Raw genomic sequence first — 25,373 nt, forward strand, 5'->3', positions numbered from 1 at the left:
CCTCAACGCATGCGCAGAAGCTCTAGCCACAGCCAGTGCATGCGCAGCAGCCGGCAGATCAGCGCGCAGGTGCAACACTTCCCCCCCCCCCACTTTGGAAAATACAGAGACACACAGAAAGAGACACACACACACAGACAGAGATACACACAGAGACACACACACACACAGACACACACACAAGGAATTAAGTTAGTATAAATATAGAAGTGCAAATAGCTAAAACAGGATGTGTGCTGAGCACGCATGTTCTTAGTCAAACTTCTTTGCGTTTTATCATAGAAATTGTGTTGTGATTTTTAATTTAAAAATCACCATAACAAATACAATTTCTGCGACAAAACTGAAAAATACAAAGAAGTTTCACTTACTGTAAAATGCGCGTGCTCGGCACACACGCAAAAATTTTTTCTGGGGAATCCCGATCCAACAATGAGAAAAAATTACGAGACAGGACTCTAATTTAACAGGAAAATAACTCTTTATGGTGCATTTTTTTCCGGAAATGTCATTACTTCATCTTTTCTTAACCAAAAAAAAAAAGGCAGTCTTAATTTATCAAATCATTCATAATATTAACATGCATTAGCAACCTGTGCGCATTTTTGTCATCACCAAACCGTTACATTGCATGATACATCTTACAGGCTTGTGGAAAACAAATAAACAAAAAAGACTAAGGCAAAGGGCTATATTTACTAATGGTTGCTATGCAATAAGGCACTCTACCAGCCATACACTGAATGGGCCATAGAGACCTGACTGCTTCGCACCACTTACAAAATATGTCCCAGAGCCTTTTGTCCGCCCTAGAGATCTTGTAGGTTCTATTAGAAACATGGCACGTGGGCATTAAATTAAAAAAGCAAGTTATAAATATTTTTCCACTGTACAACTTTTCACAGTCCCTCCCCAACCCTTTTATATTCACATTTCTTTTTTATTTCTTTTTTTAGAAAAAAAAAAAAAAAAAGATCCCATTTATCTTTAAAATCATAAAATATATATATATATTTGTTCTTTTGTTCATATTTAAAACTATGTACAGATGAGGGAGGGAAGTTCCTTTTCGTGGGGGTCATGAGGAGTCTGTGCATGGGGAGGGGGGAGGCGGGTAGAGGTGGAAGTAGCTCCGTTCTGTGGTGGGGGAAGGAGGGCAACTTTCCTCAGCTGACATGTACTGACTCCTCGGGGTGGGAGGAGGTGGGTACGGGTCAGAGTCAGAGTTCAAATCCATATAATATTTATTGGCTTTCCATCGGCTCGTTGTGTAGTCGCTGTCACACACATCGGTGCTGCAGGGTGTTGTTGGTGGAGCGATACCTCGTATAATGTAGGGCCTAAAACAAAACAATGCAGTTCAACTGTTATGTTAAGCTTAAACCAATCAAGTGGTCTGTGATATGGAATATCTGAACCCCTCATGTAAAGTATCTTTGTCAAAAATGTAATGTAATCTATTGCCAATTTCTCCTTTCAGAAACCAATGAGGAGCTTTCATGATATAGATAATTGTATGAACACCATGAAGGCTCAACTTTATTCTCCAAACTTGGAAGAGGACCTCGAAGTCTAAATAATCAAGAAAACAGGACCATTGTCACACACTCTTTCAAGGCATCTATTATAATTTAGAGTCTTTAAAAAAAGTGTGCTCCAAAGTTTATTTAATCAAGTCCAATGATATTGTAATAAAAGTATTCCCAATGGTGGGATATAGTAGGCATATATAAAAAGTCCACACTTAGTCCATCAATTTAAAACAATGTCACATACTGTAAGTCAACTATAGTGCGTGTGCAGCTAGTGTTGATAAGGCCCTTCTACATTCTTTAAAAATTACTGCAACAAAACACAGTGCCACCGCCTCCAGTAGTATAATATGTTTTTAATACAGTAAAACAGATAGGCAACATGCCAAATTAATACTTGCAAGGTTAAAATTCATTCGAGCCACTTTCAGTGATGTTTTTAAGTCAAGTAGGCAAAGTCCTTTCACCACTTATTTAGCAGTCCTAATTGATATCAGCAATCTAAGTAACGGATCTTGATTTGTGCTTTTGTTGTTTCGGGTCTTTTCTGCACTGCGCTGGCAGGAAGGGGGAACCAGTACAGTGCAGAAAAGAAGCAGAGGGAAACCCATAACAAAAGCACAAAGCAAGATCCGTTACTTAGATTGCCGATAGCAATGAGGACGGCTAAATAAGGGCACAAGGGACTTTTGCCTGCTCAACTTAAAAACACTATTGGAAGTGACTAGCTCGAATGAATTTTAACCTTGTAAGTATGGATTTGGCATGTTGCGTATCTTTTTACTGTGTTAAAAACATATTACACAACTGGAGGCGGTGGCGCTGTGTATTGTTGCAGCAATCTATTATAATTTACTTACAGTATGTATGAAGGGTTATTCAAGTTCTCCCTGACCATCACCACGTCAACCCCAATCTCCTAATGCTATTTTCCCAATGACTCTGAACCCCAAAAAGTAAGAGAGGAGCTAATGTAGGAAGAATGTTCCGCTATTAGCCTATTAACAAGCCCCTTTATTCTTCTGTTTCTAAACTGAAGGCCGGCTACATCCCAATGCAGAAAAACGTTAATATGAATGTTTTCATGTAGGGAGATAACGGTTTAATAAATCAAGAAGATTTAAATATCAATAAAATGATCCATCTGATTCCAAGCAATAGACTGTTCAAAGACTCGGTGTGCTTTAAACAGGTCTGCCTCTTATGTTGACTGTGGCTTTTTTTAGTTTATTTAGTTGTTATTATTACTTAATACTGATACTGCCTAAATAATCTGTATTTGGCATCTGCATGTTGGTGCACTGTGTGGCTGAACCCCCACAGACGCCCTATGCTGGCTACTAGATGAAAGTGTTTCCGTGGCATTCTTGCGCTTTTAATATAGTGCGCTGGTCGGCCATTAGGTAGCATGACTATCTAAATATATTGTCTCACCACCCTTTCTTCTGGTAGCCGGGCCCATGTCATGTGATGCTATGACATGATTTGCAGTATATGACGTCATGATACAGTGTCATCATGGCATGGAGATATGCCAAGGGACAGCACCATCTTGGGAACCTTTTTGAAAAGCTACTGTAGGTATGTGGTACTTTATACATGCCTGAAAAAAAGGTGTTCTCCTCACCCCAAACATTACTTGAGCATATTTTTGGTAACCGTACTTCATAACACAACAGTTTGCATTTTGGGAGTGCTGAGCTTTTTTCCCCTCTGTGTGCTGCCATGTTCTGTCCCGCTCTGCTGTCCAACTGTACCCTCCTGTTATGTCATTTATGGCTCTGTCTGCAACTACTGTAGGAGCAGTTGCTAACAGCAGGAGGGAGTATCTGAGAGTGGGATTTTAATGTGTAGTTTTTCTTTCACTTTGAGTTTCTTTAACAGTGATGTATCCTTGGTACTGTTGGCTTTACACCAAGTCAAAATATGTCACATTGCAAAACAGAATTCTACCTGTATGATCTTGTGGTGGACGGACTGTTTGAGGAGTAGAACACTTCTGTGTTGTACAAGGAACGATCTGTTGCTGGTGACGGAGGTGGGTTCAGGATCTTTAAAAAAAAACAAACACAAGTTAGTGATTTAATTCCCCAAGTTATACTGCACTTGTTCACCAGCATTAATAACATCAAAATTCTCTTCTGGTTTCTCTCCTGCAGTCTGTGCATTTCTCATCAGTACTAATAGCCAATATTTTTGAAACATATGTTATATGTGTGTATATATATAAATATATAGAGAAGTAAAGCAAGTTGTAAGCATAGTGGATCTCCAAATGATTATTAACCCTTAGATTGATCCATTACATTAGGGCAACGTGATAGCGTGGCTCCAAAGTGGCCGTGTGAAACTGCCACATTGTGGGCGTTTTGCTCATCTCTAGGGGAGATTGCAACCCCTGATCCAGATTAGAAGAGAAGGGAGAGAGGTACACATACACATATGTATATATACATCTGAAAATGTTCCACTTTGAATCAGTACACTGGCGACACACTTTATTCGAGCTCGGCTAGTCCCACGAATTCGGGTATACTCGGGTGTATTGAGGTTTGTGACTGTTTTCTGCCCGAGTGCATTGCGTTATTTTCCAGGCAGGGATTGAAGCATTTTATTCCCGCTGGCTGCAATACTGCACAGTATATATATATATATATATATATATATATATATATACTGCATTACAATTCATGAATTTATGCCATCTGGTAGACACGCGAAGCATTGCAGCCTATTAAATCCTAATCATTATCATTTAACAGATCAGCCGCCCGTCAGCCAGGCATGAACCGTGGCTGGGAAGGCAAACGCAACGGGGCTTGTCAGAGGTGAGGAGCGGCGCATTCCAGGTATCTGCCAGGTACATACTAGGTATTTGCTCGAATAAAGTGTGTCGCAGCAGTACCTGCATGACAAGATATTGGAAAGTGCCCTTAGCATCTAAGTAGCAAGGACTTCCAGAAACCCTTACCTGAGGCTTTACTACATTTCCCATGATTATGGGTATTGCAGAATGAAATCAATTGCAGTTACATGCACTCTCTTTCATGCATCTTACACGGTCTTGGAATTCACAACCTGGCTTATTGCCGGCTCTGTGTTTAGCTGTTGCTATCGCTGGGCCTGGGGTGGCTGCCTAGTGCCAATGTCTTAAAGACCAACTAAATCCACAGTATCACAAATACAGCTGACAGGAGAGGTGCAGGTAACTCCAATGGGAATTTCTGTGCAATAATGCCCAAATTGGAACCATTGCAGTTTATTATTTAAACCCCCACCATGTTTTAACTGCCCTGTAACGCCTAATCTTAAGTCTTTTCCTGCCTAGAGTGGCAGCTCCTCTGGTAGCGAGAGTTAATGCACTAAAAAGTTGAAGGGATCAATCTGATTATAGCACAAGGGGCCTAATGGTCTCTCAGCTCCATTATTTAACCTTTTCTCAATCTTCAAATGACATATGTTCAAAAGGTGACAATGTCAACCTCCCGCTTCCCTTTGCCATGTATAACATCCCCATTGGACTGAAGGAGTATCTTAGTAGTAATGTTACTGCCTTTAAATTGATTTAACCCAGTTAAAATTCAAGTGTCCGTTCCGATAGACCTTGGGCAATTAACTTTATTTCCCTGTTGTACCTCAGGTACCAAAACTAGATTATAATCTCTTCAGAAAAGGGATGTATTGTGCAAAATTCTATGTACAGAGCTGCATATATTAGCCCCTATATATAAGAAAATTCTTCTTATTCCTATTATTGTGGAGCTATAGCCAGTCACTGAGCCCAACTACAACCAGAGCCTCTCCTAATTCTCCCCCCCACCCCCAATGCCCCTCTCCCCCCCCCCAATGCCCCTCTCCCCCTCAGCTTCTTGTGGGTCCAAGCCTTGATCCTGAGAGGTAAACACTTACCTGGGGGTACAATGTAGCCTTAGTGCTGGAAGAACTGCTGGAAGAGGCGCCAGTTACATGGTTCCTGTCATAGAGAGGTGCTCCGCTGCTTCCTCCCATAAGGCTCATTGAGCTGATCATCGGCTTCCCACAGGAAATACCTGAACATAGAGATCAAAAAGAAAAATGACATTGGGTTTGGATTTCTGCCCCTACGGGTTATTGAGATTTGTCTTTTACTGAATAGCTTACTTTTACGTGAATGTACTTTTTTTTATTGAATAGACTTTATTTTGTTTGAGACCTATGTATACCTAATCTTACCTGGTAAGATTTCTCCCACCCCTTATCGCTTTGCCTAATTATGGCAGTATAATAGTTTAAGGTTGGAGGAAAGGAAATTTCACCAGCAACAAAGGAAAGGGTTCTTTACAGTAAGGACAGTTAAAATGTGGCATTCATTACCCATGGAGACTGTGATGGCTGATACCATAGATTTGTTCAAAAAAAGGTTGGACATCTTTTTAGATGGGAAAGGTATACAGGGATATACCAAATAAGTATACATGGGAAGGATGTTGATCCAGGGATTAATCCGATTGCCAATTCTTGGAGTCAGGAAGGAATTAATTTTCCCCTTAATGGGGTTTTTTGTTTGTCTTCCTCTGGATCAATAAGTAAGTATAGATATAGGATAAAGTATCTGTTGTCTAAATTTAGCATAGGTTGAACTTGATGGACGTGTGTCTTTTTTCAACCTCATCTACTATGTAACTATGTAACTATGTAACTACGTAACTATGTAATGAAATCAACAAAGGAAAAAAATCATGTGAATGAATAATTTACCTGTATTAAAAACAGTTTAGAAACACACGTGAGATTAGGCAAAGATTGTAGAAACGTTCATAAGCATTTGGTTACTTTGGAGAAATGAAAAATGAAAAATATATATTTAAAAGAACCGGCCCTCCTAAAACAAAACCGAACCAAGGATTACGCCATGCCAAATATGTTAAATGTAGTTGATTGCTGTATTTTATTTTGTAAAATCAACAAGTATTGTTTTTATAATGGTTTCAACTTTTACCACTTCCATGGCAAACACAAGTGTTGGATGGTTTTTCCAATCTGAATCAAATGTCCTTTGGTGATAACAGCATTTGTCAATCTTCAAGCCCACTGTAGAGGTGAATTGTTGTCTGTGTTGTGTCAATTGTTTGTGTAGCAATTATAATGCCATTGCTAGATCTGCTTGGAAGCAGCGGATATGGGGAAAAGAAGTTTGGGAGCCAAGAATAGCACAATTCAGAGGATGGATAACAAAGGTTCAATCCTTGCAGCTGGCCAAAAATCAACCTTTTCTAAAGCATTTTACAACCTAATTGGCTTCCCTAAAACAAATATGCCAATAGCATAGCTGTGACTGCTATGATTTTTGAGGAATGAATTTCAAATTGAATTTCTTAGGTGCCTTTGGATGATAAGGGAAGGAGCAGATATGGGGCAGGGTTGACTGTGCAAGCACTTGCTGACATCAATCACACCAAACGGAGAGCCAGAGGAAAGCAAACTCCTCCCAAGGCTCAGCTGTCACAGGAGACCAGGTTATTTACACCTTTTTACCAGGATCCGTCATTGCGCAAAACAAGGTAATGAAATAAATTGAAGTTTATTCGACAAATTGGCTTACACACAATGGAACACAAAATACAGACAAAAAGACACACTTACTGGGGGTCTGAGGTCAAAAACTAGACTTTCCTAGGTGCAGGGAACTCTAAATAAGAGTTTTTCCCTGACCGGGACTTAGACCAGAATCTCATGGTTCCCAAATCGACGTGAAGTTCCGCACGCCTCCGCTCTTCTGAGGACTTTCTTGACCGCGAATTAGTACCAATCCTCTGGAACTAATATCGGCCTAAAATCCCAGCCGTGTTCGCTACGTTTGATAGTGAGAACTTGGCCACAAAAATTGAGACTTAGAATCTGGCATGCAGGCTTTTCTGGCTTAAAAACAAAGCCGGTTGCTCTGCTATTCGCGCAAGACAACTTTGAAAAGCCCGCCCGCGCTCGCTCTTACTATTGGAAGACCTGAATCTGATTGGCTCACACGTTCTTTATAGTATTCTGAGATTCATTTATGAAACTCCGCAGCCAATAATCGAGTGGGAAAATTCCCAGCAACCAATCAGAGCCAAGCCGGTAAGAAAAGCCGGGTCAGCGGGAAATATGAAATAGCCAGGAGACATGCGCAAGCCTGGCACGTCACTCCCTGGCTATCTCAATGCCACCCGCTGGGACAGGCTCCTCCAAGGACTGGCAGAGCAAGTGGCATCCTAGATAACTGCCACTGTTCTCCGGACCTTGTTATCAGCCCTTCCCTGCTAACCAAATGCTTTTCTCACCTCAGGCATCCTCTGGTTTCTTTGAACTCCGATGTCCAGCAGACTTACAGGCCCCTATGAGTTAGCCTGGGCAGCCTGGCTGGACATGGGGTCCGAATGTAAAAGCACATTACATTACATACAGTAAATTAATAAAGTATATTTGAATACACTGGGTATCTGTTCTAATATACTTTGAGTCTCTGGATATAGGGGACATACGAAGAAAAATGTTTGTACTTTTATTCCTAGCTGCCTTATTCTCCATAAACTATCTTATAGACCAGCGAATACACAAACTGGGGGGTGCAAGATTTTTGTTTCGGGGGCGCGGGCGGTTGCAGAGGTCCCGCGCTCTTCCCCAAGGCATTTAAATGAAATGCCGGGGGACAGCGCAAGGCCTCTGCAACCTCTACTTAAAGGGATTCAGATGGCTTCAGGATGCGTGACCATGGCAACGCGGCGTCATTTGGTCATGTGACATCACGTTGCTTGACGCCGCGGGTCACGTGACGTCACACGTCCCCGCGGCGTGAAATGACGAGGTAACGAGGTGGGGGAGGGGGGCGCACAACGGAGAGCAGGCATGGGGGGGCGCAGCAAAAAAAAGTTTGCACACCCCTGCTATAAAGTCATGCTGGACTCTGAGTCCCCCCTCAACCTTATATACGGTTGGGGCACCCACAAACCCTACACTGGTTCTGGGTTACCTGGCACTAGCTGGGGTACCCCCCTTAACCTAGGGATTCCAAGAGCTACAGGGATACCTATTCATCCCTGTGCCTCATTCCCATTTCTGGGCTATGCTGAAGCAGGGTACCCTAGTGGTGAGTCGCGCTTGCGTTTTCCAGGGGAGATATTGCCTGGACACTGTGCCTACATGTATCGGAGAATCAGGCATGATTCCCAGGTACATTCTTAGGGGAACCGACAACTCCGGTCCCCAACCTCCTAGGCACATTCTGACAGCAATTCCTCCGTGAAACCCCCCTTGAAACTCATACCCTAGCAATCCCTGCTCGCTGGCATACCCGAAAAGGGAAAAACACATCAAATACTTTAATTACGCAAAGTACATTAGAATCATATGTTACTGGGCCTGAGAGCCAACTATCTTGAACCCTTATACACGGATCAGGGGCAACCAAAAACATGCGTAACCTTTATTTAAGAGCCTGGTTACCCCCTACCGTCACATCAGCTCACCACGTTTACAAACTAACTTTAAAAAAAGTATTTAAAAATACTTACATTATAGGTGTTAGAATGGGGTAAAAATTACATCAATCTCCCAGATCCCCTTAATATATCATTAGTTCATTTTGGCCCTAGGTGGAACTGACCCAATATGTTTTTGTAAATCAAGCAATGGCTCTAATGGAAACAAAAGGTGCAATAAGAGAAAAAAAAATGAATGTATATGTCTCAAAGTTTGTGTCAGTTTATGGAAACCAAGGCCCGGGGAAGTTTTTAAAGCTTAGAAAACTGATCCATATGACTCAATGCTTCAGATGTTATTGGATCACGTTTCAGCTGATCCTATATTTCTAGTTTCCAGCTGCTGCGACACATTCTTCAGGAGCAACACATGCAGAGCTCCTCCGAGCAAATAATTACAAGAGTTCCTGTGCAGATCTGGCTGTTTACCACAAAAGACCTGCTGTTATTAATTCATCCCCGTGCTAAAACCTAAATTACGTTAGAAAAGACTGACCAGGAAGGTCCTGATCCCCAGTACAATATGCTTCATAACAAAGACCATTAGAATTAGTTTGGGCCATCAGTACCTAAAGAGGCATTGCCAGTAAAAGAAACAACATTTAATAAACAAGGTAACAATCTAACTGGGTTCTTTCAACTAATTCAACCAAATATTTGGCTTCCTTTATCTATCTGGAAATGACATTTCTTAGGGGGCCCTAACAGGGCAGTGTCAATCAAGTGTCTTCTTTAGTTTTACCCTGCCTGACAGATAAGAGGCGGGAGAGCAGGTAGGGCTCTGCCAGTGCAAACTCTTATTGTACACAGTGACGTCAGACGAAAGGGAGCAGTCAGAGGAAATCAAAACCTTTCCGTGTCTCAGCTCACCAGATTTACAAACTAACGTAAAAATACTTAAAGGTGTCAGAATTTGGTACAAAAAAAAGGCACCAAATCACCCGGATATGAGACCTTTAACGTGTCACTTGTCACCAGCACACTATGGTCCTAGGAGGAATCGGTCTTTTAAAAGTGCAATCCCCCCATCGGCCTGTTGAATTTCTTAGGGAACTCCAAACGGGAAGTGTTTTCTTTAGTCTTATCCCACCCTGTCAAATAAGCAATACCGTTAAGGGGCGGTGGAGAGGTGGTGGAGAGGAGGGACTCTGGCTGTCCAAACACTTATTGTACACACAGTGACATCGCACAAAAGGGAGCGGCCAGAGGAAATCAAACCACTCCCAAGCAGTGGGTCCGCAGAGCTGAAATTAATGGAAAAGAGCTCTGGAGACACCTGCTTTAATCCCGTGTAAGAAAAAAAAAATACATGTTAAAAAAACAAAAACAAAAAAACGCTTTAAAGCGATAAAGGGGGCAGTACCACATAAGTTAGAAATTATACGAGACATGAATAAAATAAAAATATTCTCTTTTACGCAGGCAGCAAGTGACATTTTTACGGCAAAAGGGATAAATCTGTCTATGGGAGCCAATAACATTGATAAGATATTGGAGATCAGCCAATTTAATTTAAAACTGCAGCTGTCTCAACTATTTTAGCCCAACCATCTGTAGACCCCAATGCCAGCAGCGTTCAGACCCTGCCAGAAGGAAACACGTGAATCCACACCTTCTCATTTGTAATTAGGATTTCTTCTTGCACTCTGAATATTTTGTACTTACCGGTATAAGTGCCAGGCTGGGAACTTCCGGTCGCTATAAAATTGAGGGGGACATGGGGAGTCCCACTGATGTACTCATGTGGGAAAGGTCCATTGGGTCCTGTATATCTCTGACACACAACTCGCTGGCACACAAAATACACGCCTCCCATGACAAAGAGGGACAGAATGATTCCAATAACTGGTCCTATGACACTTCGGTGAGATGGCGTTTCCTCTGACGGCAGTTTAATTTCTGTGAATAAAACAACAAAAGTAACAGTCACTAATGTGGCGTGCATCCAAACAAAGTATCTCAAATGGTACCACCTTTCTGGAAAGGTGCAACTAGACAATGTGTTCTTGAGGCAGCACTATACTGGATATACTGTCTAAGAGGAATACTCTAAAATGCAATTTGTGATACTTTGCATCTTCCGGTCACCCGGAGAGTTTAATTATCAACATTATCTAGCAGCAGAACTACTCTTAATACTGTGTAGACATCACTGCAATTTTTAAAAAAAAAAACACAGTCTGGAATGAAAACGTTCTATTAAAATCACATTCCTTTTAAACGCCTCCTCCTGCTGTGACCAAATGTTTCATGGCCACCACAATGGTTCATTACTTATTGGAACTTTCATGAAATTCTAATTTAAACAGCTTAATTATTTTTTCTAAAGTCCTGTCAGTGCCTGTATTGCATTCCTTTTTGTAGCTTGATATTCGGCAGTTGCACCCGTGCAAGTTCTACCTTTACATACATACTGTACATACATACATGTAGATAGATAGATATAAAGAATTATTGATAAAATTTGTTAATTTGACATAAAATCACTGAAAACGTTGGTTTCTAAACCCAGACCCGAGTTTTTGGATTTGGTGCTCTGTGTAGTCGAGACAGTTTTGTGAATTCTGTGAGATTTGTTGTTTGCCAAGATGTAGAACTGCTCAAAACGACAAGGAAGGCTGATTTTGGTCATTTCATTACAATTCCTAAACATGTTTCTGCACCTTTGAGATCGCAGATTTGGTATCGCTGTGGTATCAGAATTCAACTCGGCATGCTGCAACTCGGCACACATCGTGTGATCTTGGGTTACATGTGAATTGACAGCCCTTCAGTACCAAAACATGATCTCATCCGATCAGCGATCTTTTACAGCTTGAAGTTCCTTACACATTCAAAAGTGCGAGACTTAACCCCAGCAGTGCCTGCAATTACTCGCTTCCCATTCTTAGTACCCGAAGCCGTACGTTGCGCTGATTTCTCTGCACGCTCTCAAGTATAAATGGCATCCAGCAATGACTCTCAATGAACAAAAGAAAGTGTGTGTGTTAAATCTTCCAAGAGTGTTGGGATATCAGAGGATCAGAATGTAGTGGCTTGTGGGTCATCCTGCTTGTGGAGACGCAACGGGTTAAACAGTGTGAAAGAGTTGTGCTATTCCCCACACCTCTAATATAAAGGGCTTTGCTTTGCAACATGCTTCTGACATTTGTAAATGCGCTTTTATTTAACAAAAACATTGGAATCTTATTCAAAGTGAGAGTATTTTGTACGTTTCTATATCTATAAACGATTTCTCACTAATTTGTAAGCATGTTATACATATCTCTAGAAATGACACGCTGCACACAGAAATCATGTAAAAAGTTCTCTCACCGCATATCAGCTCATCAGAACTGTCGCTGCAGTCCGGGAACGCGTCACACTGCTGCTTTGTCATGATACACTGGCCACTGGCACATCGGAACTGATTAGATAGACAGATCACTGCAATTCAAGGACAGCAAGTTAAATAGATTCCAGCGTCACCCTATATGAAAATCATTTGTGCCGAGTCAAGTCCATGAAGCATTCCAGGGAGATCAAACTGCTGTTTTAATCCAATATTTGGCAGATAGTAATGGCTTTTCTAAGACATGTCATTCTGGCACTGGGCAGAGGTACAGTTTACAGTACCACTTATCCCATAGAGTGAGACATATTGTTAATAACTTACCAATTTAATTAGGGTTCTCAGAGGGGCAATCCCTCTTAGGACCAAAGAGTTCTTATGGCAGTGACATGTGTAAGGGGGTTACATCTGGGTAAATTATGCCTTTTACCAAAATCTTTCACCAATAAATATTTTTTTAAGTTAGTTTGTAAACATGATGCGCTGAGACTTGGCAGGGGTTAGGTTTCCTCTGGCTGCTCTCTCTTGTCTGATGTCACTGTTTGTTCAACAAGAGCTTGCACAAGCAAAGACCCTCTCCCCTTAACACAATAATGATTGGTTCTATGATAAAGACAGTGTGGCATAAGGGGACGGTTAACTCGTTCTTGACAAGCACCATCCCATTCAGAGGCCCCATAGAAATGAAAATTAATTATCAAAGGAACACAAGTAGTCATGTCTTTGCTTTTAGCGTGTTAGGAAGCCAATTACATAAGGTTGTCTATTGCCGGTCATGTGGGATTGCACCGTTGAACTCAAAAATTCTAAGAGTAAAATATCCACAAACTGTCTATATTTTTTCTACCTTTTCCTCCTGATCACAGGTTGTGCTATTTAATATGCACACCCAAAGGATGCAGGCAAAAACATAAAAAGGGTGCAGACAACAAAATTAAGAAATTATACATTTGGGTGCATTGGAGCACAGGGAGTCCATCCCATCCCCAAAAAAAAGCATATGAGTAATACAGCCAAGCACACTGCAACCTGCATTTACATGAAGTGTTCCCAGTCTAGATTGAACCATTATGGACTTTCACAAGGGACAGCCTGCACCGGTTGAGACCTGCTTTGTACCCCTCTGGTATTGAAGGGATCAAAAGGTATCATGACTCAAGATGAATCTGCACTTATTTTTTTGTGTTTATTTACAGTATACGGTATAGTGTAAACTGTGTATACAGCGCTTTGCAGAGACAGAATGCAAGACCTGCTACATGGAGAGTAATACAAATAAGGATGTCTGCCCTATACATAAAATAAAACCCTGGAAGACGAGTCCCTGCCCTGAAGAGTTTACAATCCAAGTGGTTTGTCGGGAGACATACAGTGACAAAGGAATACATGGTAGTGTCAATTTTATAGGGAAGATCAATGATATAAGTGTGTATGCAGTGGGCACGTTTTTAAATTGACTCATGTCCATAACGTAGTAATGTAACGGTGAATTCTGAGATGGGTTGGGCGATAACGATATATGAGAAAAAGATACTGTGCGGTGCCTAGTGCGAATAATAAAGTGCGGGTGGTCAGATTCACTGATTGGCAGCCACATGAACACACTATAATATTTAAGTTTAAGTGTTTTTTTTAGTGCACTATTTAGTCACGTACGCTTTTCACAAATAGCGCTGCACTCACTTTTTCAACTGCGATAATGATATATATATCGCAATAAATATTTAACAAATAGTCCGAAAATGTTCTAATAAATCTAAATAAAATGTGTTCTCAAAAGAAATGTATTCACAAGAAGTGCCCAAAAGGGGTGGGGGAAGGGGTTAACAGAAGAAGGAAATTAGTGAAGAGTGGAGATCCGACATTACCGTGCTTGGTGCCAGGGCCGTCTTAACAGCATTATAGGCCCCCAGGCAAAGCAGTGCACTGGGCCCTGCCTACACAACCCCCGCCGTTAATTGCCTCCCGCGAATTCGTTACAATATTCTGCTTCCATAACATTGCAAGCAATAAAAACGGCAACATTTCTCTCACGAATGCAAACTCTCCGCTACAAGTCGTAATTTTTCTCCTTCTACCGAGTTAGCGGGAGATTTGAATGTTGAGGCGGGTGATCGGAAAATTAGTGTTGAATTCTGGTCTGTGCATAGATTAGCATGGGGCCCCTATGCTCGTGGGGCCCCCGGGCAACTGCCCAGCGTGCCCATGTGTTAAGACGGCACTGCTTAGTGCTGCATCCAGCAGTCTCACACTCGCTCTCCCGTGCTGCCCCGAAGCTCCTCCCCCCTCCCTCTGAGTCAATATTCAGAAGCAGGAAGTGAGGACTCGGGGAGAGAGAGCCAGTGAGAGACCACAGTGCGGAAGCTTCAAAAGTTCATGTCTGACCCCAGAAGAAGTCGGCACCAATATCACAATAATAGGCAATCTCCCATATCGGCACACTGAGATTATAATATTGCGGTGTTATGATATACTGCTATATTGCCCAAACCTACTTTAGATTAGGTTTGAAGATAGGGAGACAGGGAGTATAACAAATAATGTTAGCAGACAACAAAAGAGAAGAGAGAGAATGCAGTGGGTCATGTGGTCATGTCGTTGAGCTATGCTTCAATGCAAAGGTAATGTTTTCAGGAAGGTGGGAAGAAATGGAGCGGTATCAAAATAAGATTACAGGGACAATGCACTATACACATGTGGGACACAGAAGAGCGCCTAGAGGAAAGTACGTACAGAGAGCAGATACAAGGTAAGGCAAAGGAGCAACTATCCAGCAACACAACTACTCGGACACTGTACAGGTCATACTCACAGTCACAGTCCATTTCGTCAGACTTGTCCTGGCAGTCAATCTCCCCATTGCACCTCAGGCGGGAGTCGATGCACTGGCCTTTCTCACATTGGAACTGGTTGGCGGAGCACACGGGGCAGCTCTCTTCGTCGCTCTGATCATCGCACTCTGAGAAGCCATCACAGCGCCAGGCCATAGGAATGCAGTCGATCTCCCCTGTCGCACAGCTGAACTGGTCCGGAGAGCAGGTGGGAGGCTCTATCAGAGACCGATGGAGAACTTAATGGAGCATGGATGTCTGCCGTAACCGCTAACTTCACCCTTCTCAAAGCTGGCATACCCAGGGCCCCAGAGTCCGATGGACATCCCAACACTGTAGAAATGTGATTGCTTGTGTGGTAATCACAGTTACAACCCAACCCAGATATGAGGAATGGAAGACTAGGTTTGATGATGTTTATAAAAGTAGTTAAACCCCTTGCTGCTAGAGGTGCCAGACGTACTGCAGCGCAGATAAGAACCAATTGGTCCATTCAGTCTGCTCATCCTGGAAGGTGTGAACCCACCACATGAAGGACTTCCTCACACTTCCTCTGAGCCTCGAACCCTCCAGCACCAGAGCATGAACTACAATCCTGGATGTATTTAACAGTTTCGATCACACCCCCTAACGCCACCACTTCCTCTCCTCCAAACGGTACATGTTGAGATCTTTCAGTACACACAATTCTACACACTAAGTTGCTCCTTCAACACAAAGCTGAAAGGGTCAGTCCATGCTAGGTCAAAATGCACCTATAGCAATGGCATGTTTAAGGTCTTAAATACTGTTCAGTTGACTGATACCTACAGTATATCACAAGAGAGAGCTATACATTTTTGTAATCATTTATGAGATTTGGTTTACAAACATAGTAAAGCTGAAACATTGAAATGGTTTGATTTCCTCCGGTTCCTCCCTTTTGTGTGAGATCACTGTGTGTTGATCAGCACAGCAAAGTTACCAACCCCTCTCCTTTCTCTTCTTACTGACCCTCTGGGTGGAAGGGGGTATTATTAAATAAGAACAACTAAAAAGTATAGTAGTAGTTTTAAGCATTACATTTGCTAAAGAAAAGCTATGACATTACGTTTACATAATGTGTTTTGTGTGTGCACGCTAAAGCGGACTAATCCTTTAACCACTTAACTGCTGGAGAGGCCAGCAATGCTTTCAAAAGCAACGCGTTCCAGGACCCTCAGTTAAGATACGTTTTCACATCATCTCCTCTCCAACCAATGGCAGTATGAAAGCCCTCCAGTTAAGAGAGAAAATAAATACCCTCATCCTCTTACCCATTATGCAACCCACACGTGAGACTCCACTAGTACTGTAGGGTTGTATTAAAATACCAAATATTATATGGAAGAATTAGACACCACAAGGACTACAGGTATGCGATTCTGATTGATGAAAAGGGTCAGACAGGCCCACTTGGTACCTGGGGAGCCCTGACTTAAGTAGGACCCTCAACACCCAAGCTGGCCAAGTCTCCTGAAACCACACAACTCCACAAATCTTGTGTAGACTCAGGAGACAACCAGAGCAGTCAGACACAAAGCAAACCGATAGACAAATACTGTCTGTGAGTGAGGCTGCAGGGAGATTATTTGCCCTGCATCTATCTATATATGTGTGCATGCATGCAGAGGTGTACCCATATGTATGTATGTATGTACTAGTGAATCCACACCTGAGCCTGTGTATGTAAGCATAAGAAAAAGCCCTGTTACAACAATTGTATACATTATGGCCCTATAGTGGCTTGCACACTCAGTTTCCCTGTGAACCCTTTATACTCCTGTAAGACACTTCGAATATAGGGAACAGTTTAGGAACGGTGAATAAAACTTACCTCCACATGTTAAGAGATTTTGTAGTAGGACCAGGTGAACTGGGCAGGAACACCTAGGGGTGCCATCTCCTTTGGCAATGCAGATATGAGAACAGCCACCATTATCACGAGAACATGGGTGAGCAGCTGCAAACACAAAACCAAATAAACAATAAAATTAAAAATCACAGCTTAAATTCTTAAATTATCTTTTTCTACAAATGGTTGAATCTATTTATAGTTAATAATATAACTGGCAAAGGGGCTTTAGCAGCAGAGCTCGCCAGGCATTTTGACTCTAGAGTCATATCTTCACAGAAGTAGAAAACCATGGCCTATATGTCCCCCCACTCCAATGTAAGGAATGGGACAGAAAATAGCCTTCAATCACTGGGATCACAGGAAAAGCTCAGATCTACAGCAAATTACATGACGTTCAGGAACGTCATGAGGGACCCTAAGTGTGCTGGCACTTGGGACATCTTTTGCTCACTGTTTAAAGAGGAATGATGATGATGATGATGATGAAGGTTCATATGCATCAAACTATTGGTTCCACAAGATATACATAGAACCATTACAATGGTCACTTCTAGCAAAGGGATCATTAATCAAGATGATCAATCAAGTGTATTCTTTACCCTTAACCCACCCTTCTCTTCAATGTGTCAGACTCTGCTAAAAATGCACCACCCTGATTTATCCTCTTAAACATGTAACTGTTATTAGTACAGTTTGATCCTAGGAGGGACTGACCCTTTACTGCAAATTATTGTGAGCAGGTGATCAACAAAATATTTTGATTAGTTGCACCTCCAGTGCTAGAAGAGTTAATAAACCATACAGCAGTTTATGCTCGGAAATGTACTGTCGGTGATAAAAAAAGCAAGAGAATTCCAGACTGTGAGAATGTTTTTTGAGATGAATATCCGCAATGCTTTACAGTCCGTAATAGAAAAATGAAAGCTTACAGCCCATCTTTTATCCTGAACAATGTGAAATTGCAGTGTTCGAAAATTTTGTAAAGCCGTTTGGAACCACACGCAAGAAAAATACACGTGCCGTTAATCATTTAAAGATGCTATTCTGTCTATGCGTGATTATTTATTTGACCTCTTTTGAAAAAGATCTTCCTGTCGGTATAGACATCTTACGTAGCACACGAATAATCCAAGCCTTTTCTACTGTGTTAATTTGTGCCAGTGCTAAATGTATGAAACGATTTTCAGTTTCTTACGTGTGACCATACTGGTCAACCATCACTATACAGTATGACAGGGGAAAGGTCTGATTTTGTCAATGTTATGGAGGATGAAGTGACAGGTTTAGCCTGAGCATGAATGTGAATAGAGAAGGAGAGAGGGAAGTCAAGTGCCACACAAAGGCAACCCTGCTTTGGTAGCAGCATGGATGATGGTTCAATTTGCCATGATGGAAAAGTGGAATAAAGGGCCAGGTGTAGGAGCTCAGTTTTAGACATATTAAGTTTGAGGCGGCAGAACAATCTAGGAGGATATGGCTAGGGTACTGGCTTGCAGGTGTGAGGTTAGGGGGATAGATTTATCTGCGCTGAGGTGATACTATTACCAAGTGATAATGTGTAGAGAGAAAAATAGAGGACATAAGACAGGGACTGAAGTACACCAACAGACCGATCATCATGGCATGAGGACATTAGCAAAAGGGAAAAAGTGGAGAAACATGAGAAGTACCAGGATGAAGCTATGTTTCTATCACCACGGGATTGTAGAATCTGTGCAAGAAGAGAGTGGTCGACAATATTGAAAGCAGCAGAGAGATGAGGTAGGATAAGCAAGGAAAATGACCTTTGGGTTTTGCTTCATAGACAGTATTTGCTCCTTTAGGGAGTACAATATTTTGTGAAGCCACCTACCAGTGCCGGAGAAGAAATCAGCACCATTAAAATGAATGGGACTAAAATCTCAACACTAGGAAGCCTAGTTCACAGTTTATTGAGTAGGGGTCTAATCTGTATGGCTGTAGATGCAGGATTCAGAACTTACAGAACTCATCCATGTCAACAGCCTCAACTGCATGAATGCCGGTGAGGTGACCAATGCGACCTTGAATTCTTGTCCTCCTATACCCAGTGGTCTTCTCCACCCTCTCGATCATCTGCTGCTGCCGATCGATCCAGTACAGGTGATCCCCAAGCACTGTCAGTCCCATGGGTTGCAGGATATTAGAATCTTCCAGAGTTACTCGATTTGCTCCTGTAAGAAATACAGTGCAGGGTGTTACGACTCAGAGTTGCGTTAATAAATTGTGCACTCCTGCCAAAAATCATTGGAGCTGAACATATCGTATAAAGAGTGGTCAATTAAAAGCACTACCTGAAATGTATTTCAATGTAAACTCTAACCCTACTAACTTCTGAACAATTGTAGCTATAGGCATTGGCTACTTAATCAGTAAAAATCCATGATTGCCATATCCTCTCCTGGATTCCTCTGCTTATCCGGACGTTCCTCCTTCTCCTTCCGTGCACCCCAAAACTGGAACAACCTACCAGAGACTCTCATATCCACCACCAGCTTAAGTTCTTTCAAATCTAAGGCTGTCTCACACTTTAATCTGGTCTGTAACTGTTTCATACGCTCATAATATATATTTTCTTTAACTGTGCATGCAATGTCTTGTATATAATGTATACCTTGTTCATTTATGTAACTGTATTTGTAACCATGTATTATTTTGTTTTACTCTGTGCCCAGGACATACTTGAAAACGAGAGGTAACTCTCAATGTATTACTTCCTGGTAAAATATTTTATAAATAAATAAATAAATAAATTATTGGTTCTCCCTACCAAATAAGGGGACTGACACCATCAGGTTACCACGAAAGCTTCATCTGATTAGGAGTTATCCCAGACACTAGGCATTTTTAGAGTGCATTTCTGCAGCTTAGAAAGGTCCAAGAAAATGTAGGCACGTGCTGTACAAGGGTGGAGGGATGAACTCTTAAAAAGACGGCAAATTTAATCAATCACATTTACTGAAACCCACATATTGAATCTTCTGGCAACTAAAGGTATCCCCAGTGCAGAGAATCTTTAACATTTGTGCAGCTAGTGTGATGGATGCACAAGTTTCCATCCCAATTCTTTGCAGCGCTGTAGCATAATGGGAGGAACATAGTAGGCATTGGGGTGACACAGTAAATGCATTAACTTGCATTCACGTGAATTAAACGAGTGCTTGGAAGAGGCACAAACCGTTCTTCAAACAGTTCCCAACAAGACCACACTGAAGTAATGACTGATGTTTCAAAATGTCTAAACTAGCTCATTCATGCAGACCATTGCAAGTGTTTTTCAAATCCCTCCCTTCTGCATTGCTTTTCGAGATTGTTTGCTTTCAAGGAGGAGGAATGCATAGAAAATGTAGGCCGTCAATAACCTTCTAACTTCAGCTTTCAAATGCTTGAAAGGTGTGTTGCCCGAAACGCGTAGGTGCGTTCCGTTGCTGCTCATGTGCTCATGGGGTCTGTCATGATCCGTTAATCCAATAAATTATTTTTATTTTTCTATGTTGACCTCCTCCTAGTTTTTTGGCAGTGCTCTGCCTTTTTCCAATTTTTGTTTGCCTACTCTACTGGGCGGGTCAAGCACGCCGTCTGAAACCCGCATCTTGGACTTCACCGAGAGGACCAGGTAACTTATTGAGTGAGTCATTCCAATTTGAGTTCTTTTTATGCTTTATGTCAGCTTAAAAGGGAACGCAGTACAGGCATACCCCGCATTAAAGTACGCAATGGGACCGGAGCATGTATGTAAAGCGAAAATGTACTTAAAGTGAAGCACTACCTTTTTTCCACGTATCGATGCATGTACTGTACTGCAATCGTCGTATACGTGCATAACTGATGTAAATAACGCATGTGTAAAAGGCTCTATAGTCTCCCCGCTTGCGCACAGCTTCGGTACCGGTAGGGAGCCAGTATTGCTGTTCGGGACGTACTGACAGGCGCATGTGTGAGCTCCCGTTTGCCTATTGGGTGATATGTACTTACTCGCGAGTGTATTTAAAGTGAGTGTCCTTAAACCGGGGTATGCCTGTATGTACTTATAGATATGTACTGGTTAGCACTAGGTACTAGTTCCTTAAGCCTTGCTAAGGGATGCTGATAATTTATATCACTCATTGGAATCATTCTGCGGAGTACTTAATATGTCATAGGGGTACAATTAACCCTTGAAGCACCGGCTGCTACCTATTTTTTTGCAATTAGACTGTTTGTATACGCAGGGAAGTTCTTCACCCAGTCTTTCCCCTTTTTATGTTTCATTTGGATAATGACAACAGTATTAGTTTACAGAGAGATTGGGTAACACCTGATTTTAATGGCCTCAAGGAAAATAGAAACGGATTCATTTTTACACACGCAAATAAGGGGAAAATATACATTAAAGGAGGGGGACTGAAAAATGACATTGATATGTTTTTTGCCCTCCACGTGGGACTGCCCTTTTAACCCAAGTACTATACTATAGCTATAGCAATTAATGCACTGTGAATTACTGGTGTAGTCCAATGTAACATGGTGTGGCCATTGCTATATTGAATATTTGGATTGGCAACACTTGAAACATATTCCTGCCTCTACATGAAAGGTTTACACATAACAGCCCCCGACAGGCCATTAATCCACCCCTGATACACTTACATCTGGTTAAACCTCTGCACTGTGAGCAGCTCTGCACCATTTGCCTTCCTCTCAGTTGTGAATTCTATTACTGTGTGCTGGCTGAGAAAAATAAACACAAGCAAATGCTAGCTCAGTGCTGACTAGCAAAGGTCACCAAGCACCAAGAGGAGCTAATGACTATGCAACTTTAACAAAAGGTCAGTCCCTCCTCCTGAGGCCAAAGTGAACTAATGACACAGACATGTTTAACCCCTGCCATTACGTCACTTTGGTGCAATGCATCGCTTACCCGGTTAAAGATAATTGACACCATTATTATGTATGTATAGTAAGCAAAGACTTTGTCGAGTTTTTACAGTCTGTATCCAATTTCTCATGTGATAAGACTAATTGTAATTAGTTGAGAGAAATTGAAACAATAATTTGATGCAATTTCAATTACACCGCAAGAAAACAGAAAACTTTCATATTTCACGGGAAGCAAAAGATGAAAAATTTACTTTGAGATCGATTGAATCTTTCCACAGAAGGATTGGATCTTAAAGCATGCAAAGTCTGTAATTTTGTACACTTAAAGTACATATTTGTCTGTTGCTTATTTAAGTTAGAACCCTTTAGCTGCCAAAGGGGGCAGAAAAGTGAGCTAATTGAAGTAATAGCCAACAGCATATATATTTTTCTGGGGGCTTGATCGAAACAAGTTTTTTTTGTGGGGGGGAGCTGAGCCCTTACCAAGTTATAAGAACCCCCCTCCCCTCTGATATTTATTTTAGAAATTTCCTTAGAAGAATGTTATTGTTTCGGAGAAACATGACCACAAAGGTCTGCCTCAGTCAGGCTGCAAAGAGAAAGCAGTGGGGTGCACGCTCTAATTATATATATATATATATATATATATATATATATATATATATATATATATATATATATATATATATATATATATACACACACACACAGCAGGGTCCCGGGTATACGGCGGGTTCTGTTCCAGGGGCCCGCCGTATAGTGAAAATCTCCGGAAAGCGGATCCGGCGATTTTCAATTCTGTGCATGCACAGAACGGTGTTTTCGCCGTTCTGCGCATGAGCGGCCTATGGTCTGCGCGCGCAAATTACGGTATGAGCGTGCAGACACCGGTCTGTGCATGCGCGCCGGGCGCAACCGCCCATTCTGCGCATGCGACTGGGAATCAAAGATGGCGGCCCCCTTCTCTGTGCCGCTGTATCGGCCGATCGCCGAAAAGCGAAGCGCCGAGAAGCGGGGCCCTGCTGTATATATATATATATATATTATACGTACAGTAGATAGATAGATAAATAGATAGATAGACAGACAGACAGACACACAAGCTACTAAAGTTCCCATGGCAAAAAAAATTCGGGGAAGTGGAGGGTGGTTCCAATCTTTGTTTAATCTCTGGTGATAAGGCTATTTATTGGTATTTCAAATCTACAGGTAACTATTTGGAGTTTTCTTGTAAAGAACGATGAGCATGAACACGGTAGACCAAAAAGAAACAAAAATCCTTAATTTCCACAGAATATGAATAGGTAAAAACACCCTTTTAATGGTAATTGAATCTTGTCTATGAAGTCAGTTAAATTTTCCTTTTGGCTCACTATGTGCGCCTGCCCCTTTCAGCGGTGTACAATCTTATATAGTGCGCGCGTCAATTATAATTGGCTGTGTTAGCCAGACATTTCTATACTAAGGACGCGCACGCTGTGAGCGGTGGCGCGGCAGACCAGGGAAATTACAATAAAATTGTATTTTTGCGCTGCTGCCACGCCGCGAACCAATCACTGCGCGCGCGAGACCTAACGCTGTGACGTCAGTCAAGCCCCCTAACCGAGAGCGTCACCGCTTGCACCCTAACAACAAAACGCGCACGCCACGTGCATGCGCAACGCCGGGCGCACACACCAGTGCATACTATATAACAAGCCAAAGGCAACTACTGTAAGTGATTGCTTATACCAGTGTTTCCAAAACTCTTGCAAGGAAGGAGTTAAATAAATAAAGCGTTCAAATTGTCAACCAATATTGTAAAGCTGCCTAAGAAACAAGAATGCAATTAGCAGGAACTGTGTGTCTAAGGGTGGCCAGTTGAAGAGCCTTGCTCAACTCCAGTCCCCAAGCCCCCCAACAGGACAGTTTTTCAGGATATCCCTGCTTCAGCACAGGTGGCTCAATCAGTCTTCGACCAAGCCTCTGATTGAGCCACCTACTGTATGCTGGAGCTGGGATAATCTGACCAGTAGGGGGCTGGGGAGGGTGCTTGAGCACTGGAGTTGAGCACCCCTGCTCTAAGGCATCTTGCAGCGCCGGAAAGGCGTTTTTGACGTTCCACACATTTGCCACTAAAACGAATATTATTCATCATAAAATAAATACATTGAAACTGTTCAGTGTGATAAAGGATAGATGTAGGATTGATGTGTTCTAGTTGTGATTAATGAGATCAATTTCATAGGTAGACTGGCTTAATTGCAAACTTTATAAAGCAGGAGGATGTGTGATATGAAGCAGAAACAGCAACAACCTCACTCAATTTGTTCACTAAATTATTTAAAGACTTGACCAAGTATGGATGTTCCACTCCAGTGCATACATTCGTTCTCAGAGTATGATTTTAACTCAAACGTACTCCATTACTTGCTGGCTAAACTGATCGGACAAGCAAACATGTCATGTTTAATTAAACTATACACTTTCTGTATATTATTTCATAACAATGCAAGTCGAGAACCAAACATTGTAAAATGGGAACGTGGGGTTTTAAGTAGATAAATTATCTATATCAGTGTTTCCCAACTCCAGTCCTCAGGGAACCCCAACAGGTCAGGTCTTAAGGAAATCCCTGCTCCAGCACAGGTGGGTCAATTAGCGGCTCAGTCATTTTGACTGAGCCACCTGTGCTGGAGCAGGGATATGCTTAAGACCTGACCTGTTGGGGTTCCCTGAGGACTGGAGTTGGGAAACATTGCTCTATATTACAAACAGCCATTTCCTTCTTCTCATTTGTAGAGATTCATTTAAGCACAGACCGGAAGGGGGGGGGTGTGTGTGGGGGGGGGGGGGGGGAGGGAGTATTAGAACCAAATCCGGCATTGCATGCCATTGACTTGCGATCATCATTTTATTAATTTTTTATATTACAACAGCTAAACAGAAAGACAATTTTTTTGCGAATTAAAAAAAAAATATATATATATATGTATATGTATATATATATATATATCTATATTATTGAAACCGTTGTATGTCCGTCTCTAGGGGCAATCTGATTGGTCTGTCACTCAGCCTCTGGCCAATCAGATTGCTCCGTGGCCGCCCTCCTCTAATTGGCTTGCTTCTGTGGCCTCGACCGGCCCTCCTCCTCCTCGCACCGCCGCCCGGCCACTCTCTTCTCCCTCTCCCTCCTGTTCTGTCTCCCGCTGAGTCCCCCTGCCCCCGGGTATCACCCCCACCGGGTATTGCCCCCCCTGCCCCCGGGTGTCACTCCCCCTCTGCCCCGGGTGTCACTCCCCCCCCTCCACTACCCCCTGTGTCGGTCCCCCCTCTCTTTCTCCGGTGCCCCCCTATCACCTGCGTGTTCCGAGCCGTCCAGCGGCCTGGCGGTGCACGCACGCACGGCTGCTCACGCTCCTCGGGCGGCTCACTGTCCTCCCGACGCCG

The 25,373-nt window shown here is 42.3% G+C and overlaps 1 protein-coding gene across 2 annotated transcripts in view; it reads right to left on the reverse strand.

The window, feature by feature from the left end:
- Positions 1–462: 462 nt before the first annotated feature.
- The window catches only part of LRP5 (LDL receptor related protein 5), a 262,237-nt gene continuing 237,326 nt past the window's right edge, over positions 463–25,373 (reverse strand). For both annotated transcript variants that reach the window (XM_075566739.1, XM_075566741.1), the window contains exons 16-23: positions 19,046–19,255; positions 17,043–17,168; positions 15,169–15,405; positions 12,341–12,451; positions 10,691–10,924; positions 5,442–5,581; positions 3,486–3,583; positions 463–1,340 (exon numbers count right to left, since the gene is read on the reverse strand). In XM_075566739.1, coding sequence (XP_075422854.1) covers positions 1,079–1,340; positions 3,486–3,583; positions 5,442–5,581; positions 10,691–10,924; positions 12,341–12,451; positions 15,169–15,405; positions 17,043–17,168; positions 19,046–19,255 — 1,418 coding nt within the window. In that variant the 3' untranslated portion in view covers positions 463–1,078. The remainder of the gene's footprint in view (positions 1,341–3,485; positions 3,584–5,441; positions 5,582–10,690; positions 10,925–12,340; positions 12,452–15,168; positions 15,406–17,042; positions 17,169–19,045; positions 19,256–25,373) is intronic.

The sequence above is a fragment of the Ascaphus truei genome, chromosome 12 (assembly GCF_040206685.1).
Source record: "Ascaphus truei isolate aAscTru1 chromosome 12, aAscTru1.hap1, whole genome shotgun sequence".
Classification (NCBI taxonomy): Eukaryota; Metazoa; Chordata; class Amphibia; order Anura; family Ascaphidae; genus Ascaphus; species Ascaphus truei.